Raw genomic sequence first — 19,906 nt, 5'->3', positions numbered from 1 at the left:
CACTCTCTATTCCTTTCACTACCTCACTCTCATGGACTGATCCTTCTCTTCTCTCTTCTCACTTGAAGCTCTTTTCTTTAGCAATGGCACACCCTACACCACCTCCTGCCTTCAAGGTCATCCAACCGATAAAAACGGTGTCAGTGGCTGCCTTTGCCTCCACCTACTCTCCTCCTTTTACTCTGTGGCTTTCTCCCCCTGATACAGCCGTCTATAACTTCCGCTGTTCCAGGTCCAACAGTCTTGACATTCTTGCCCCTGTCATGAGGGTCCGACTGAAGCCTGCCAAAAAGTGCAACTCTTGGTATGACTCTGATCTGGCTGCCCTTAAAAGCAAGTGCAGAGCAGCGGAATGGAAACGGAGATCTTCAGGTCAACCCTCTGACAAACTGGCCTGCTTCCTTCTTCAAAGGCTATACAGACTACATCCGCTCCAAGAAAAGTGTACATTCAAGCCTGCATCTCAGTGGCATCTAACAACACGGCCAAACTTTTCAAAGTCTGCAAGGGAACTGGTAAACCCTAGTGCAGCTGCATCCTCTACTGAACCCACCCTGGCCCTTTGCTCGGCCCTGTCTGCTCATTTCACCACCAAAACACAGGACATCCTGTCCCTCTCTCTGCTGCTCCCCCTCCTGTACCAACATCCCAAGGCCCCCCCACCTTCCCCTTTTCGTTCCTCCCTCTCCCCTGTCACACCTGATGAGGTCTCTAGACCAGTCCAGTCTATAAAAGCCTCTTCCAAACAGATGGACCCCTGCCCCTCCAAAACTATCAAGGACAATATTGACACTCTCGCTCCAGCCTTGGCCGACCTGGTGTTTCCTCTCTCCTCTCAAGCACTCGCTTGTGCACCATCTGCTCAAAAAACCCTCAGCCGAACCATCAAGTCCGGCATACTATCACCTGATCTCCATCGCGCCTTGAAACACTTGTGTATAGGCATGTTACAAATGCCATATTGTATCATCATATGCCCCTTTCCTGGGAAAACTGTTGGAGAAGGTGGCTATCACTCAACTTATCCTCCACACTGAATCTGTTGGTTCTCTCCATGACCTTCAGTCTGGCTTTAGAGCATCCAGAGGCACGAAAAATGCTCTTCTGAACACCAGTGAAGACCTGCTCTCAAACCTCGACTCTAACTCTACCTCTGTTCTCATTCTTCTCGACCTCTCTTCTGCTTTAGATACGGTAAACCACAACATCCTGATCACCCGTCTCTGTGATACCCTGGGCATCACAGATCAGGCCATGGCGTGGCTCACCGCCTTTCTCTGACCGGCCCCCTCAGGTTTAAATTGGGTCCTTTCTCTCCTCTGTCACTCTCTCTACTTGTGGTGTCCCCCAGGGATCTAACCTATCCCCCTGGTTCTTCAATATCTACATGGCCCCCTTGGCCCACGGGAACTCTACCTTTACCTCTAACTTTCAGTCTTATGTGGATGACACACAACTCTCTTTCAGGCTGCCCTGAGCCTCCACCTCTTCCTCCTCCACCTCTTCCTCCTCGCTTATCCCAGACTGTCTATCCGCAATTCAGTCTTGGTGTGCTGCTAACGATCTCTGCCTGCATGCCAGTAAGACAGAGATCGTACTCATTGGGACCCCTTCTCCCGCTTTCTCACTGGCCGGCCTCCCTTGGCCCTGCGCCCTCCCTATCAATGAGGCAAAAAATCTAGGGTTCTACTTCGACTCCACTCTCTCCTTCTCTTCTCACATCTGAGACATAAAAAGTCCCACTACAAATTGCACCTCCTCAGAGGTATTCTACCTTTTCTCACTTTCCCCCAGAGGCTCACCACCTCGAGAGCCCTTGTTCTCTCAAGACTGGACTACTGCAACAGCCTCTTTCACAATCTTCCTACTTCTACTCTCTGTCCTCTAAACTCTTCCAGAACAGAACCGTGAGACTTATCCTTGGCCTCAAGCCCAGGGACTGCATCTCTCCAGCGCTGAAATCCTTCCACTGGCTCCCCGTGGCTGAAAAGATCAAGTTCAAGGCCCCCTGCATAATCCACAACACTTTCTGGGTCTGAGGGCCGCACTATCTTCCATGCTCTCTTCCTAAATACTCTCCCTCTAGAGTCCTCTGCTCGCCCTCCAACTCTCTACGGTTGAGTCACTTTCACAAACAGCGATTTGGGGGTAGATCTTTATCCTATGCAGGTGCCTCCCTCTGGAACAGCCTCCCTGCCTCTCTCCGTCTTGAGTCGGAGCACTTTAAGTTCTGGAAAGACCTTCCTCTCCTCTTCTCTTCTCCTCTCTCCCTCTCCTCTGCTAATACTGTTCTTTTTCTCTCCACCCTCCTTATCGTCCCTAACTCTGTACAGTTTTTGCTGACTGGTTTCTTGGTTCACCTCCTGAGCCTTATAGGCGCAAGGCTCCCATGCTAGTCTTTTTCACTTGCCTCCGGGCTGCTGCACTATGTTCAGCATTACTGTACTTTCAGTTTACGCTGAAAGTACAGTAATGTACTGCGGGGCAACCTCTCTGCACTTAACCCAGGGCCCTTTTGGACTGGACTAGTTTGTTCCCCCCACTCCACCTTTCTCCCACCTCCGTCTGTACACATCCATGACCTAAATGTACTAGGACTAATTAGTTTCTGTCCTGTCCAACCCCACCCCCTTTTTTTCTCACCTCCCTAGCTTGGTCGCAACTGTAACACTTCATGCACTTGCACTAGGAGAAATGCTGTCGGGCCTAGTATGCTAGTTTTTCTGTTGGATCATTCGGAAACTTCAAAGCCTAAGAATGATTACTGTATTCCCTTGTTCCCTTCGCATTTTTAAGCACTTTGAAGCACTCCACCTGTGTATGAGCGCTGTATAAATAATTAGATCAAATCACTGAAGAATTTGTGTTCTATAAAGATAATTTCTCCTGAACTTCATAGTTGCTTGTAATAGATCTACCCACAAATTACCATGTTTTTTAAAATCCTCAAGTAACCTGGTGTTATTGGTTTGCAGATTGTTCATAAAATAATAGACCTGGGCTACGCCAAAGACCTGGACCAGGGCAGCCTGTGCACCTCCTTTGTGGGAACGTTACAGTATTTGGTAAGCTGTCATCTTCTGAGTATGTAAAATGTCTCTACTTGTTCCCAACAAACATTTTGAAGGGGAACTTTGGACTTGCAAGGCATAAATTCGTTTTCAAAAACTGATTAGCAGAGTTTGCTAATTAAATTCTTTATTAGCAAACAAACGTATATGATTAGCAATTTTGTACTAGTATTTGAAATGTCACCAAAAATTATTTGTACCCAAGACATAAAATAAGCAAACATTCAGCATTTTTGTGGACTGCTGAAGTGAGATATTAGTGAGATGAGTGTCTGTCAAATGTAAAGGTTAGCTGCATGAATGGACACAAACCGATATGATAAAAAAAGTCAGAGCAGGCAACATTTAAAGAGGAAATCCCATGCATAGTAAACCCTGTGAAGAATGTTCAATTGGACTAGCCAAAGTCGAGCTGGGATGGCCATCTCATGCAGGGAGATCAAGGCTTCCTGGAAATCTTCCAGTTCCAGTGCACCCGCATCTACTTCCCATTTCTGCTTAAGTTTTTAGATGGATCGCGACTGAAAGTGGAGGATAACCTGTTAGAGTGACGCAATATCCCTCTTAGGGATAAGCTCATTTTGATGTTGGCATCGATTGGGGACTGTGCCGGGAAATCATAACCACCCCTGGAATTGCAGGACCATAGCATGTTTGAACTGTGCGTACAAGAAACAATCATATGTTGATAATGAAAACAGTGGTTGGAGCAGTTCAAAGGTCATAAAGCGTTTCTCAAAAATACATTGTTCAGCAAACAAATGCGTTTGTGTCCATCTCCTAGCAAAACTCAGCTTATGAATTTCGGGGAGATATTTATTGCCACATAGGGGGAGCACTCAGTTCTCACTCCTTGCCATCCCAGAACCCCGGCCGCCACTCGAGATTTTGGCACTTTTAAGAGTGGAGATTATTACTGTTACACTCTCTCTCTCCATTAGCACCTTTGAACTTGCAGTGAACAGGGAAAAGAGGGCGCAGAGACCCCTGAGGGAAACGCACGGTGAACTGTGCTTTCACGGAACAGGGTCATTTAAATAGAAAGCTGTGATACACAAGTGTCTGTTTAATTAGCAAATCTACAGAATTGCATAGCAAATTGCTATGTGACACTGCTTATTTTATGCCTTGACTTGGCACCTGAAACAAAGAGAACTTCACACTTTTGATGGTGATGTATTTGCAGATGACTGTGAAAAATTAAGAGAGAAAATACTGGTCCATGTAAGACGGACTGGAGCAGAGTGGGGAATGACATGGCTTTCTATTCTGTGGGCTTAGTGAGTTTTCTAATGGCAAAAGGGGCTCTAGAGACTTATTTTTAGGCAGAGTTCTTCAATTACTGTTGTCGGGCTCAGTGGTCGAGGTGGGCGGGAGCGGTAGGGAGCGGTGCTCCTATACCTCTTTTAAATGGGTTTTACTGTTCGGTTACCAGACATTTGGTCGAATGCATTTGATCGAATTACAATATGGTCGAAAAAATGGTCGAATTTTTTTTTTTTTTTTTTTTGGGGGGGGGTCCACCCCAACACCCGTTTTTGGTGTTAAAACACCTTTTTTTTACCTTTTTTTACCTATACTAGAGCAAAAAAAATATATACTTTTAAAAAAAAAATTCGACCTTTTTTTTTCGACCAAATTGATTCGACCAATTTGTCATTCGATCAAATATATTCGACCATTTGACTGGACAGCTTACCGTTCCTATACTTTTTATTTTAAAAAGAAACCGTTCCGTAACGGTTTTGTTTTAAAATAAAGGTGTAGGAACATATTGAAACTTGCACTTTCAGTGCACTGCACTGGATGTTCCCTTAAACATCAAGCGCATGTGTTTTGGGGTTTGTATTTTGCATGGGAGGGGGTGCATCAGTGGAGTTTGTGGGGAGCAGTGTGAGCCAGTAAGGAACATAGTTCCACTACTTCTTTTCATACACTTCGACCACTGGTCGGGCTGGACGATTCGCCTTGTGTCCCTGCTGGTAATGGTGTGGAGTCAGGATAGAAAACAAGCCAGAGCCATGAAAGCTGCATGTCAGCGCAGATGTGAAGATGCGATATGCCCTGTTCCCCAAACAGACATAGCTGCGGTAATATCACAGGATGCTTTTTCATCTACCCAACTGCAGCAATCTGCATTGGCTCAGTGCCCTGTGATGAATCCTGCAGAGTCATTTCCACTGATCCCCAGCCTAAAGTCTCCTCCCATGTGGCCAGGGGAAGTAAGCCACTACCGGATCCTGATCCAGACTGTGGGAGTGGTATTCTGACGGTGGATCACATGGGATGAGATGGCGATCCCGGGCGACTAGTGACTACAGCATGAGAGAAGCAGTATTCTTCTCTTTCTCGCTAGGAAGATCTCTTAATCCCAGAGTTTTTGATGGCTTGTTGTCTTTATTCAGAACCATTTAATTATAAAAACCTGACACCTACCTTTTTCAGACAAAACTCTATTCATTCTTCATGTGTGCATGATAAATCTAGAACAGATCTAACATCTAATGTTTATGGTGATTATTTAAATAAAACTCTGACAGTGGAACTCAAATCATCTAAAACTTCCTTGGACTTCATGTCCCAGAAAGTCTGAAGTACTGAGACGATGAAGAGGAGCCAGGAGTCAATGTGGAGGGTATGTGACACCAAGTACAAGCTGCAGTCTAGTTGTCATGATCAAAGTCGGCTGCACGGGACATTGCAACTTGGAAATCACCTGCAAGTATCGGACCGGTGAAGGAGAAAGGTTGCAGAGAGCGAGTCCAGAGTCAGAGGCAGACTCACGGAGAACATCCTTGGGACGAGCAAGAAACATTTGCTGTTAGCAGACTGGAGGTGTTCAGGACCTGGTGAAGTCATAGCGGATGCCCTGAAAGGACCGCTGAAGGTGAAATGTACACTGCAGGATCAGAGGAGATGCGGTCCTGCAAAGCGGCAATGGTTCCATCGCTGAAGCAATAAAAAGCTGACGCCGGGACTAAAAGAAACTCTGCCAAGAAGGGGAAGCTTGCTCAACGAAAACGCCTCGCCTCAGCTGCACGTTATACCGGTGAGTCAACCTAAAAGAGTAGGGTGCCCTGGGACGTGCTAATACGTTAATGAACATTTGTAAAGCATTTTTTTAATAACCAAATCGAATTGAAAAGCAAAGGCAAATATGGTGCAATTCTCCTGCTATGAGGCGTCAACTGGGGGGAACCTGGAACTGGCATTGCCATAAGTCAAGACATTACAGAAGGAACAAAAATGCAAAAGTTGTACAATTCTCCTATATTAAGAGAATGGCTGACAGTCAGAGCTTGAGCCAAACCCTCATATATGGGATGATAATATAGGGGAAATTAAAACAAGTGATAACTGAAGTCAACAAAGTTTTACTATTGAAGAAGTGCAATTTGGTTATACCTAAGAGGATTGTGAACATTAGAGAAAGACCTGATGACAGATTACACATCGGGTAGTGATCCTTTTGGGAAGAGCTACCTGGCTGTACACCAGGGGATCTGCATGAGCCAAAGAGGAGCTATTCTTGGCAGGGGAGTAAACCAGGATAGCTGGACATTCAATTGAGAAATGCCCTGACCGGAGAGTATACCACGAAACCCTTCTTGAACTGATGTTAAAGAGAAACATTGCCATATCAATTGTGGTTCAAATTGAACCTTTTGGTCAACCTGACTTCCCTTTGCCATACTTCAACCAATATTGGAGAGAAGACATTTGTTGAAACCATCCTGAAAATTATGACTTTCTTTTGCTATATTCCAACCAGTGTTGTTGGAAAGACCGTTGTTTTGCCACCCTGGGGAAAGTATTAAGCGAGAGAGACGTTTTCATTGCCTTTGATAGACAATCATTGAAGCAGAACATTTTTTAACAATTCTCTTTAAAATCATTCAGGGGAAGGGATCCAACCCCTGGACACAAGGATTGTTTTGTTGTAGTTATGTTTAGGTTTTTGCACAATTTTGTTGAATTGAAATTAGAAACATTACCTTGCACCTTTCGAGGGGGGGGGGGGTGTCATCTGGAACTGCATCTGCTCCAGAGATTTAGTAGGAGTGAAATCTGAAACCTACTTCAACTAGTGCACCTGCAATACCTGGACCTTCTGCTGCTGAACCAATGGCAGGGGTGAGTGGCCACAGTGATTCTGGCTTACCTCGGGTGGTTACTTCAATAATCGGTGGTGGCCCCTGGGTGATTGGATTACACTGCTTCTTGATTAGTTAACTGAGAGGATTGCAAGGACCCCATGTGTCAGACACAACATTCAGTTGGATTTCTTGTAATTCGGAAGTGTTATTTAGTCAAGCTAGATTAGAACTCAAAGTATTGATATGTAGTAAATCAATTCCCGTAATAGTAAACATTTATGGATTTATTCCAGAGACAAAGGTAAACAGTCCGGTCCAGTGCATGTTGGACTACAGTCCATCTTCAGGGACCAAAATCTACCTGTCCATGTCTACCTATTCTAATTGCTGCATATGTGTATATTCACCAACACTCCCCATAACATTTCAACAAAATGTTGCATAATGATTCATTGCTAGAACCTTGGATCCTAGAGAGCGTCGGATCTCGCAATGGATCCTTTGGCAACTTTCTTGGTCATCTTCTTGGTTAACTAATCAAGAAACAGTGTACTGCTGTTGCTTTTGGCTCCTAGGGCAAGGGGAGCTACTTTTGGCAACAGGACCACATACCTCTTAAAACATATCCAACCATTTTATGTATATACAATAAATAGCTGTGCCGACGCTCTCACATTTGATTCACCCTGGGTGACTGTATCGCATAAACCACACTTGGAAAAGAGCTATACTCACGAGTTTTTCAGCTTTCCTGAACCATATTTTTGTGAACCACAGCTGTCCGTACATGCCTCTGGGCCCTAGGTTGGTCATTTTTTGTTATTTTTTTGTTTTTTTTACTTCCCTCCCTTAAGAGTCCCCACTTCCATGAGCAAAGGTTTTTGCATGTCCTTTTCAATGGATTGTATTCTCGCGCAGATTCCTCATCCGATTGATATCCCTTCCAGTGTCCGCTGCTTGGAAACCTTTCGACAGGCGGCTCAGTATATCTCGACATCGACCGTCGACTTCTTGACTCTGCCACTCCTCGACTCCGAATGTGACTGTCGGCAGTACATCTATCTTGTCACCGAGTCACCGTACCTTAGTTCCTTTTTTCCACATGCTCAGCCCGGTTTTCAGAACGGTTCTCTTCAATGAGAAAGATTTTGTTCATTCGTCGACATGTCCGGTCGTAAATCTTCGGGATTCAAATGCTGCCAAGACTGCGGATCGAAGATGTCCATCACAGACCTGCACGGTATCTGCGTGTGGTGTCTCGAGAAGGAACACAACCTTGAGCAGTGCGGTTCCTATCAGCAGATGAACCCGAAGTCAATCAGGGAACGGTCAGCAAAGCAAGCGCCCCGGCGACCTGCGTCAAAGTCTTGGGCACGTTTGACTGTTGGGTTGTTGGGCCACAACACATAAGGGCCCATGGCTGAGAAGGACAGACACTGCAAGAAAGCAAAGCAGCGTTTGCACTCTCGAAGCAGGTTGCACCATTCTTCCTTCCATAAGAAAGAGACTTCAGTGACGCAGACACTGCTCGGCTACATCTCATCCTGAGGCTGCTGTGACTCGATTGTGGCACTAGAGTTCTTTGAGGGTCCCTAGTGGGGTCGGTTGCTGTCTTTGCCACACCTGTGGAGGTAGAACTGGAACTTGCCTTATCCTTCTCTACAACTGTGGCTCTGCCTACTGATGTTTCATAGTGACAGGCAGGTGCTATACAAGACTAGTTGAATTAAATGTTTTCCTTTTAATTCCCAGGCAGGAAAGAAACAGGTACGGGTTGTCAGTGAGGGATATGGTAAGGGCGTGGGGATGAGCAAGAGGGGGGACACAGAGTGGGAAAAGGGTTTGGGGCCCACTCCCTGAAAGTAGACCTAGGGGTGAGGTGAGGTGAGGTGAGGAGGGTGACCTTGCAGTGGGCAACCTTCATCAGATGCTTCTCTGCAGCATCTGAGATTTGTGAGTGTTATACGCTGTTAGGCAGAATTATATGCAGTACCCTTTGGGAACGCCACACACAATTAAGACTACAAGTGACAGTACAAATTCACCTTTGGTACAAGCCTGTACTACACAGTTAAAGTGGTAGCGATGGCTGAGCAGCCAGACTTATCTCAAGAGTAAGTGAGCAGTACAAGATAGTTACACAAAGGACAGCAATTACTATGATTCAGGCAAACACTGACTCAAGGTTTTCAAGTAAAAGAATATACATTTATTTCACTCTTCAGTTGTATAACATTACACTATTATAAACAGTCTAAAAATCGCACTCTTAATACACCACACCACTTCCCTTAAATTCCAGACAAGTTAAGCTCACAAAATGAAGTGGGAGCAAAATGGCACTCCAGCAATTTAAAAGGGAGGGAAAGACAAAGTTAATAGAAATTAAATCAAACCAACAGGTAAGTACTCGGGGTAATTGAACAAGAGGAACTACAATGATAAAATCAGATATAAAAGGTTTAGGGCCAAAGTCAATGGGTCAAAAGTCTTTTGCTCAAGATAATACAGTTCAGGGTAGTTCGCGGTAAAGTTTGTGGCACGGTTTCCGGACGAGGTTGGTTGATAGAAAAGTTTGTTCAAAGAGAAGAGAAGGACAAGCCCTCGGGTTGGAGAAAGATCTGAAACACTTTCACCGCGGTTGAACGAAACGAGCAACCGGATTTGCACAGTACCTTAAAACGGAGAGGGAGCGGAGGCGGACGTTCCTGGTATTCCTGCAGGCTCACGGTTCCTGAAGCGACTGTCGGACTGGCAAGAAGTAGGTCGACTGGAGGGTCCTGCACTACCCAGGGAAGAAACCAGCAGCAGAGCAAATCAACGAATAAAAGGTGTGCTCCTTAAAACCCTAGCAGGGTCCGACCTTCCTGGCTATCCGGCCCACTGTTTAGTTTAGTTTAGTTTATTATTTGTATAGCGCGCCATACCCTGGAGTATCAGGGCGCAAACAGACAAGGATATGCTCAACTTGGTTACAGGTACATAGAAATCAGATGAAGGTGCAGAGATGCGCTGAGCTTGGTTACAGATATGCTCGGCTAATTGCAAGTACAGGAAAAGGCAGGAAGTGTAGACATAGACATCAGCAATATTACAGCAAGCAGATATGAACAAGGAGAGATCAAGGACAGGGGAGCAAGGAGCATGCTCCTGTTCGCGTAATATAAAGTTATATACAGTAATGTACAATGTGACAAGTGGACTAGTTAGCTGTCGTTGGGGAGAGATCAAGGACAGGGGAGCAAGGAGAGATCAGGACAGGGGAGCGAGGAGCATGCTCCTGTTCACGTAATATATAGTTATATACAGTGATGTACAATGTGACAAGTGGACTAGTTAGCTGTCGTTGGCTCTCAGCCACCTAGTGAGGTTTTGTCTAAATTTTGCGAAAGGCTGAGGTTCTCTGACATCATGCGGGAGGGAGTTCCATAACTGCGCAGCCTTGACCGGGAAGCTATTTCCTCCTATAGTGGCAAGTTTGAAACGCGGGACTTGGAGGCAGTTTGCGTTGGCTATTCTGGTAGGTCTGGAAGAAGTCCTTTTGCGTAATCTATCCATGAGGTAAGGTGGAGCTTTGTTGTTGATACATTTGTGGGTGAGGGAAGCGATTTTGAGATGAATTTTGTCTATGGTGGCGAGCCATTTGTATTCTCTTCTTGTCGAGGATATATGCTCGTTTCTATTAATCTTGAGTGCTGCTCTCAAGGCATTGTTCTGGAGCACTTGAATTTTGTGGATGGTCTGTTTATTAGCTCCAATGTAAAGTCCATTACAAAAGTCTAATTTGGACAGTATCAAGGCTCTGGCAAGTGTAATGCAGCTATCTGTGGAGAGGAATTGTTTGCTCGCTCTGATAAGTTTGCATGTATATGCGGTGGCAGAAGCTAGAGAGTTAACTTGTTTGGTAAAGTTCATGGTGGCGTCTAGGTAGAATCCTAAGGTTTTTACTTCATGAGCTACTTTTATGTTGTTCCCATCAATAATGAAGTTGTCGTAATCGGGGCTGAGTTTGGATATATAGGTAGTGGTGCCCAGGATGATAAGCTCAGTTTTATCATCGTTCAGGCATAGGCCGTGTGTGGCCATCCATGCCTGAACGATGCTATAGATCCTGTTCACTAGGGCCAGGTCCTTGGCGTAGTCTCCTGAGAGCGGGAGGAGGATCTGGGTATCGTCTGCGTAGTTAGTGTAGGCGATACCCAGATGATCCATTTCATCAAAGAGAGGCTTCGTGAAGACATTGTAGAGGGTGGGTGACACACAAGACCCTTGTGGAACACCGCATGTTATAGGGATTGGATCTGCTGAGGCTGATGGAGCGAAGACTCTCATGGTCCGATTACTCAGGAATGACTTGATCCAAATTATGGCCTCTTTTGAGAAGTGGGCTGCCGAGTCGAGGTGACTACAGAGGACTGTGTGGTCCACTAAGTCGAATGCCGCTGATAGGTCCAGGAGGAGAAGTAGGGCCGCTTGGCCATTGTCTCTGCAATCCTCTATTTGGGCCTTAAGATCTATTAACGCTGTCTCGGTCCCATGTTGCGGGCGGAATCCTGATTGACGGATTCCAAGTAGGTGGTTAGACTCTAGGAAGCTTTGAATTTGCAAGTAAGCCACTTTATCTAAAATTTTTAGGAGAAAGGGCACAGTCGTGATGGGCCTGAAGTTAGTCGGAATGGTAGGGTCAAGGGTTTGCTTCTTTAGTAGTGGCAGTACCCAGGACTCTTTTAGGTTGATCGGTACTGAACCTGAGGTGAAGGAAGAGTTGATTAGTTTGGTTATAAATGGCGACAGTTCTCTCGCAGCATCCTTGATGAGTTGTGCTGGGCATTGGTCGCCTTTGCAGTTAGACGGTTTGAGTCCCAGGATGACCTTTTCTACCTCTATGGGCGATACCTTAGAGAAGCAGAAACGGGCTCCCAACTTGGGCTGTGGCGGTGGCGCTGAGCTCTGAGGGATGTGTGGTGTTAGTGATGCCTTCTTGATGGCAATTTTGGTTTGTAGGTTTGCTACCTTGTTTGTTAAAGCAAGTTGTATGCTAGAGCACCATTTTTTATCCTTGGTGCAGTTTTCTTGGGGTACAATGGGTGTTTCCAATTCTTTCAGAATGCTGAACAGTTCTTTGACACTAGATTTTGAGTTGGATATTCTAGTATTGTAGGTTTCTTGTTTGGCTAATAATATTTCTTTCTTGTATTGGGAGGAGGCTTTGGAGAGGTTTAGTTTATTTTTGACTGATGGGGAAAGTCTCCAAATAGTTTCAAGTTTTCTTTTGGCCAGCCTAAGATTTTTTAGGTGGGGCGTGAACCAAGAATTGAGGTGTTTTTTAGGTTTGCTATTTCTTAGTTTGAGCGGGGCTATGTGATCCAGGGCTGAGGACATGGCTGCATTATAATGTTCGACTAACAGATTGGGGTCCATGCAGTCGGGTAGTGAGTTTAATTTAGGTATTATAACGGGCATTAGATTTTCTACTGTCATTAGTTTTTTATTTCTCGTTGGCAAGGGTGGGGCAAGTGAGGACGGGGCAGTGACCCGGTGGGTTGTCACTGAGAATAATAGCAGGTGGTGGTCAGTCCAGATCTGCGGTACAGAATCCGTAATATTTACTTTGCAATTATGTTCTGCTATCCAATCAAGGATGCGACCTTTGTTGTGGGTGGGTAGTTCAACTTTTTGGATGAATCCCAGCTCTTTCAAGGTCAGAGCAATCGCTGACGATTGGGTGTCCTTATTGTCATTATAGCCTAGATTAAAGTCTCCTAGCACTATTGTTTGGGATGTATTTTTTAGGTTATTGGACAGGGATGTCGAGATGTCCTCAGAGAAGGTTCCGATAGGACCTGGTGGTCTGTAGATGAGGATGATGTTTAGGGTTTGGGAGTTGGCGATGGTTATTTTGACCGTGAGGCATTCACAGGATTGCATATTGGTAGTAGTGATGATCCTCATGTCCAGGCTAGTTTTAGCTATGATTGCTAGACCTCCACCTCGGGAGGTAAGTCTGTCCGCACGTAGGATTGTATAGTTGTCTGGGACTGCTAGTGATAAGGCTGGGCCAGCCGCATCATGTAGCCAGGATTCTGAGATGGCCAAAAAGTCTAAGTTGTCTGTAGCAATGATATCTGAGATCTCTGTGGCGTGTGCGACTAGCGACCTGGCGTTTATAAGTGCACCTTTGAGATATGATTTGTGGTCAGCTAAGTTAGGGCTGGTGGTGTTCTGACTACCTTTAGTTGCCTGTTTGGAGTTATTTATTTTGGGTCTGTTGGGCTTAGGCTGTTTCCTAGTAGGTTCCGCAATACCCTTCAAGGGTAACTGTATTTTGTTTCGGGATTTTGATAGTTCAGCCTTCTTGGCTGGTAGCTCATGCAGTTTGGACAGGCGAGCACGTAGTCTAAGGTTTCTGTCTACAGTGTTGCATGGCTTTTGTAGGGTGGTGCTATCTGGATAGTGGGTCATTTTAAGTCCAGTATTGGGTTGTTGTGTGTTGAGCATGATATGGCAGGTGCAATGGGTGGAATAGGACGTGGTGCAAGGACTCAGAGTGTTAACTTTGGTGCTTATTTTAGGTGGATGTATTCCTAATGTGATGAGGAGGGCGATATACAATGGTAGCCAGGGTGACCTGTAGGCAAGACCCAGGGAGTACATGCTAAGTGACTGGATAATAATCCGATAGGAGTAGTTTCGGTGGCAATTGAGGTGGCTAAGACTAGGCAAGCTAGATGCAGCTATCAGGCTAGGTGCAGTTTCAGTAGCAATTTGAGAAGGCCAAGAACAGGCAGGCTAGATGCAGCTGTCATGCTGGGTACAGTGTCAAGGCACAAGGGCACAATACAAGTCAAGTGTGGTCTATTACCGACCATGGGGCACAATGCAGATCAAATGTGGACAATTAGCGACCATAGGGCACAGTACAGAGCAGATGTGGTCTATTAGCGATCATGGGGCACAATAGGGCACAGTACAGGGCAAGTGTGGTCTATTAGCGACCATAGGGTACAATGTAAGTCAAATATGGTGACCATAGGGCACAATGCAAGTCAAATGTGGTCTATTAGCGACCATAAGGCACAGTACAGATCAAGTGTGGTCTATTAGCGACCATGGGGCACAATGCAGATAAAATGTGGTCTATTAGTGACCATAGGGCACAGTACAGAGCAGGTGTGGTCTATTAGCGACCATGGGGCACAATGCAGAGCAGGTGAGGTCTATTAGCGACCAAGGGGCACAATACAGATCAAATGTGGTCTATTAGCGACCATGGTCTATTAGCGACCATAGGGTACAATGTAAGTCAAATATAGCGACCATGAGGCACAATGCAAGTCAAGTGTGGTCTATTAGCGACCATAGGGCACAATGTAGAAGTTGAGATACATGTACTGTTTCTACATGTGGCAATGGTAAACAGGCTGGATGCCGTATGCTAGAGAGGGCCCATATGGGTGCCCAAGCGTTCTAGGAAAGAGAAAAAAAAACAGGCAAGTGGCTGGAATCTGGAGTACAACTAGGGGAGGCATATGGCCTACCTTGCGTCTGGCAGGGCTCGTAACCGACGCTCCTGAAACCTGCTGCTCCTGCATTGGGTTGCGGGATCTCCTACTCCACCGGCCTTCGGTTGTGATGGTGGCATAGAGATCATACTGCAGGTATGAGCACGGGCAGAGTAGCGTGCTCCAGCGTGCAAACAGGGGGCAAACAGGGGCCTTCAGGTGAGGCCGCCGGCGTTTCCGCCTGCCGGCAGATGTGGCCTATTCAAAGGCTGCTAGTTCTGTACAGCAAATTCGACCAGATGAGAGATCCTGGCTTGCAGTTTGGGCAAACTGGTTGGTCCCACCAGCTCAAGGGAAGAAGTTTCCTGGAGGATCTTCTCTGTCGTCCGATTCTGAAGATTCAGACCTGCAGCAGGGCTTCACCGGGCGGTTCAGCCGTTGTAGGGGTCCTTTTCCATCAGATCCTCGTTGGTTCTTTGGTTCCAGTGGTGACTCTGCCTTTCCAGTCCCAGAGACCTGCTTTTTATACAGTTTTCTACCATTCATACAGCCTGGCTGTCAATCACACAGCAGGGTGGCTGTTCTGGCAAGGACAGTCCCCTCAGCCAATCAAACAGGAGTGCGACTTGGGTTACCAAGGGAACCCATGGCAGGGGTGCGAAGATCTCTCCCTCACATCCTGCCTACCTAGACTTTCAGGTGCCTTAAGGAGGGCTTCTGTGCAGAAGCCCACAAAAAGACGGCGAACAAAGGAATCATCCCCGGTTTGGCATGCAGAGGAAAACACGAGAAAGACTTTAACAAAAAGAAATGGCGAATAAACCCAGCCAGAGCCAAAATAAAATGTATTTGGTCAAGCGGGTTTATGTTCGAGGCTAATATAATAAAACTAAAACAGGGGATTGCCCCAAAAGTGGTACAGCTATGGTGGGGGTCCGAAATATAACAACGAAGATTCCAAAAAGCTGTATAAAGTAAATTTGATCTGTTTTTTTTTAAAACTCATTCACGATAGGTATCAAAGATATCCAATTTTTTAGTTACCCTGAATAACCAAAATATATAATCTAAAGAGTTAAGTAAGAAAAGAAAAATTGTGTTAAAATAAATGGTGTGTTTTATTGAATAGGAAACATACATTTTGCAAGGTAATGAAAAAATGTTTAGAATTGAAAATAAATATAAGAGGGGGATTACTAGTACAACCATCCACAGACAATGCATGAACAAAGAATACCCTATGCATGAACAATCTTGATCATGAAATACATATGAATGAAGAAATCACATCAACAAACATCTTCATTCATATGTATTTCATGATCAAGATTGTTCATGCATAGGATATTCTTTGTTCATGCATTGTCTGTGGATGGCTGTACTAGTAATCCCCCTCTTTATATTTATATTTATTTTCAATTCAAACATTTTTTTTCATTACCTTGCAAAATTTATGTTTCCTATTCAATAAAACACACCATTTATTTTAACAAAAAATTTCTTTTCTTTCTTTTCTTACTTAACTCGTTATATTATATATTTTGGTTATTCGGGGTAACTAACAAATTGGATATCTTTGATGCCTATCGTGAATGAGTTTTTTTTTAAAAACAGGTCAAATTTACTTTATACAGCTTTTTGTAATCTTCGTTGTTATTATACGAGGCTAATATAATAGCCTGAAACAATACCATGGTTATATAAGATAACCGTGGTAGAAAAGTTAGGGGAGTTACCACTCCCACCAGCCAAATCTTGATGTAAAGGGAGCGAAATAAGGTTCCCAGAGACGGACAAAAAGGGGTAAGAATTAACCCTTTCCAATACTCCATGTAAGATGGGGTGTACTGGGTCTGTGGTTTAAAGAGACTACATAAAGTTAAGTTAATGGCAACTTTACATGTTTCTGGGAGACAGTAGTCAGTCCCAGAAAAATGGAGTCAGTGGGTTAGTCCAAAAGACAACCCTGTGTCACTGCACTGAAGGTGCTGTATAACACACAAAAATATGATGCCATGGAGTAGGTGAAGCTCCAGAGCCCAAGATCACACAATTGGTAGAAACACACACAGCAAAACACATGTAAGAGTGGGAAAAAGGCTCACACTATTACCAGCTGAAAAAAAATAAACCCTAGAAATCCAGCAAAGCTGCTGAGGGACTCAGTAGGTAAGGGAAATTAGCCATTTATGAGATTTCTCCCTAACATACGCTCCTATATCCCTACTATTCTATTGTGTATAGAATCCCTTTTGTTTCCTTCCCATTCCTTAACCTGTATGTACTGCATCTATCACCAGATAGCGAGCTTATATTTTCTTGTTACAAGTGGGTTAGGTCTGAACTGATCATTACTCCTTTTATACATGCACTGTGTTTTATTATGTTATGTTTAACCTACAAAATGTATTTGACCTGATAGGGGTTTATTTATAATGAAGGCTTCCAGTTTTCCATTTCTACTGATGTTTGCACATAATTAAAGATGGTAATCAATCGGCTTTCTATCTGTTGTTATTTATAAAATTAGAAAAAACTGAAAATCTGGTCCTTCTGTCTGGTTCTCTATGATGAAATAAAGATACACTTGAATAGGACGGCGGTATACCCAAACACTCTCCTTTTACCCTAATACCCTCTGTGTTCACCTGTGAATGAAAGGCACAATCTCACGTATTCAGTTTTGAAGAAATCTTGATTCTTTTTGAGGTTGTAAGAATCCATATATACAAGAATACAAGGGATATAGCATCCATTAAAATACACCAGTATACATTTTTGATAGTAGAATGGTTTGTGCAAAGAAAGAAGTTACTGACTCATACTGTCAGTGTTTGTGGTGACCGTGGTTTACACAAAAGAAATAAACATTTGTTACATTAGTCCAGCTTCGAGAGAACCAGGGCTCGGGAGACAGTGAGCTTCTGGGGGAAGGAGAGGAAGGGAAGAATACCTCTGAGGAGGTGCAGCTGGTAGTGTGACTTCTTAGAGACGTCAGATACATGAGGAGAGAAGGAGAGTGTGGAGTCGAAGATGACCCCAAGGTTTTTTGCCTTGCAGGTAGGAGCTGGAGGAGGGCCAAGCGAGGATGGCCAGAGAGCTACAGGGAAGGAGGGAGTGGGTGTGCCGATGAGTAGAATCTCCGTCTTACTAGCATTAAGGCAGAAGTCATTGGCGGCACACCATTCCTGGATGGCAGACAGACAGTCAGAGATGAGGGAAGGAAAGGAGGAGGCCGAGGGTAGCCTGAAAATGAGCTGGGTGTCGTCCGCATAGCACTGAAAGTAGGGGCAGAGAGCGGCGATGCGGTGGGCAAGGAGTGCCAGATACTGGTTGAACAGCCAGGGAGAGAGATTAGATCCCTGGGGAACACCACAGGTGGAGAAAAAGATGTCAGAGAGGAAGGACCCAAGTTGGACCTGGGAGGGTCGATTGGAAAGGAAAGAGGTCAGCCACGCCAGAGCCTGACCAGTGATACCCAGGTCATCACGGAGACGGTTGAGCAGGATGGCATGGTTGACAGTGTCAAAGGCAGAAGAGAGATCGAGCAGAATGAGAACACACGGAGTGTTGGAGTCGAGGTTCAAGAGCAGGTCCTCACGGAGGCCGCTCTGAAGCCAGATTGATGGTCATGCAGACTACCAACAGTTTCAGTATGGAGCTTAAGCTGGGAGATGGCCAGTTTCTCCAGGAGCTTGCCTAGGAAGGGAGTGATGGAGATTGGGCGATAGTTAGCCGGGCAGGAGGGGTCGGAGGAGGGTTTCTTAAGAAGAGGGTGCACAAGGGAGTGCTTGAGGGGGGATGGGAAGACTCCAGAGGCGAAGGAGTGGTTGCAAAAGTCAGCCAGGGCAGGAGCCAGGGAGTCGATGTGGTCCTTGATAGTTTTGGAGGAACAGGGGTGAACCTGTTTAGACGAGACTTTCATAGATCGGACTTGTCTGGAAACCTCGTCAGCAGAAAAAAGTGGAAAGGCAGAGAAGGAGGGAGGAGGGGTGGCTGCAGAAGGGCCAGAGGAAGAGTCGGGAAGAGAGGGAGGGAGGTGATGGGAGGAGAGTGAGGACAGGATGTCCTGAGTTTTTGAGATGAAGTGAGAGGCCAGTGCAGTGCAGAGGGCCTGGGAGGGGACAGGAGAAGTAGAGACTGCAGCAGGGTTGGCAAGCTCCTTGCAGATTTTAAAGAGTTCCGCCGGGTTGTTGGATGCCGCAGAGATGCGGGCTTGGATAAGGGCTCTCTTTTTGGTCAGAACGGAGAGACGGTATTGCCTTTGGAGCAGGCGGCAGGCCAGTTTATCAGAGGATGAACATGAAGCATGCCATTTCCTCTCAGCCACCCTGCACTTGCGTTTTAGGGTGACGAGATCCGAGTCATACCAGGAGTTACATATGGCTTTGGGCTTCAGGCGGATTCTCATGACAGGGGCAAGGATATCAAGAGTATCAGATATAGCAGAGTGGAGCATGGAGAGGGCTGTGTCAGGATGGGAGTCAGCCGAAGGGGGAGGGGGGTGCGAGAAGGTGGCAGCGAAAGCCTCAACTGACACGCGCTTCATGGGTCGGATGACCGAGAAGGTGGGATTAACTCTCGCTCTGCCATCAAGCATTCCTCTGATATCTGTCGCCTTCTTGAGGAACTGGACCTTGACGTCCTCGGTCTCACTGAGACATGGTTCACAGCCAGCTCTGTCACCAGCTTTGACACACTCCTACCTGACGGTTACAAGATCTTCTAAGTGCCCAGGCCCAACCGTGCAGGTGGGGGTGTTGCCCTTATCTTCCCTGAGTTGATTCCTGCCACTCCTACGCAGACCTACTCCTCTTTTGAATGTCTTGTCTGCCGACTCTCTCTCTCTCCTAGCCATTCCCTTACTGTGGCTACTATCTATCGGCCACCTGGTCAAATTTCCTCCTTCCTCTCTGAGTGGGCTGACCTCTCCTCCTCACTCCTGTCCTCAACCACTCAACGCCTCTTTCTTGGTGACTTCAACATCCACCTTGATGCCTCCTGTCCCCCCACTGGACTCTTTTGTGACCTCTGCGACTCTCTCTCACTCTCTATTCTCCCGTCTGAGCCTACCCATTCTGCAGGGCACACTCTTGATGCTCTGATCTCTTCTGACCTTCCCCTCTCTGTCCCTCTCTCCACTCCTCTCTCCTGGAGTGATCACTTTCTCCTAACCTCCTACCCCACAGGCAAAGCCACCCTCATCCCCAAGTGGAGGAAGTGCTAGGGAGAAGTC

At 45.8% G+C, this 19,906-nt stretch overlaps 1 protein-coding gene across 1 annotated transcript in view; it reads left to right on the top strand.

Moving 5' to 3' along the window:
- The window catches only part of LOC138472665 (inhibitor of nuclear factor kappa-B kinase subunit alpha-like), a 1,781,717-nt gene that overhangs the window by 777,434 nt on the left and 984,377 nt on the right, over nucleotides 1–19,906 (top strand). Inside the window, exon 6 of the mRNA XM_069610956.1 lies at nucleotides 2,976–3,065. Within this exon, the coding sequence (XP_069467057.1) occupies nucleotides 2,976–3,065 (90 nt within the window). The remainder of the gene's footprint in view (nucleotides 1–2,975; nucleotides 3,066–19,906) is intronic.

Source organism: Ambystoma mexicanum, chromosome 8 (assembly GCF_040938575.1).
Source record: "Ambystoma mexicanum isolate Mex_15411 chromosome 8, UKY_AmexF1_1, whole genome shotgun sequence".
Lineage (NCBI taxonomy): Eukaryota > Metazoa > Chordata > Amphibia > Caudata > Ambystomatidae > Ambystoma > Ambystoma mexicanum.
This window is presented reverse-complemented; position numbering and strand designations above follow the sequence as displayed.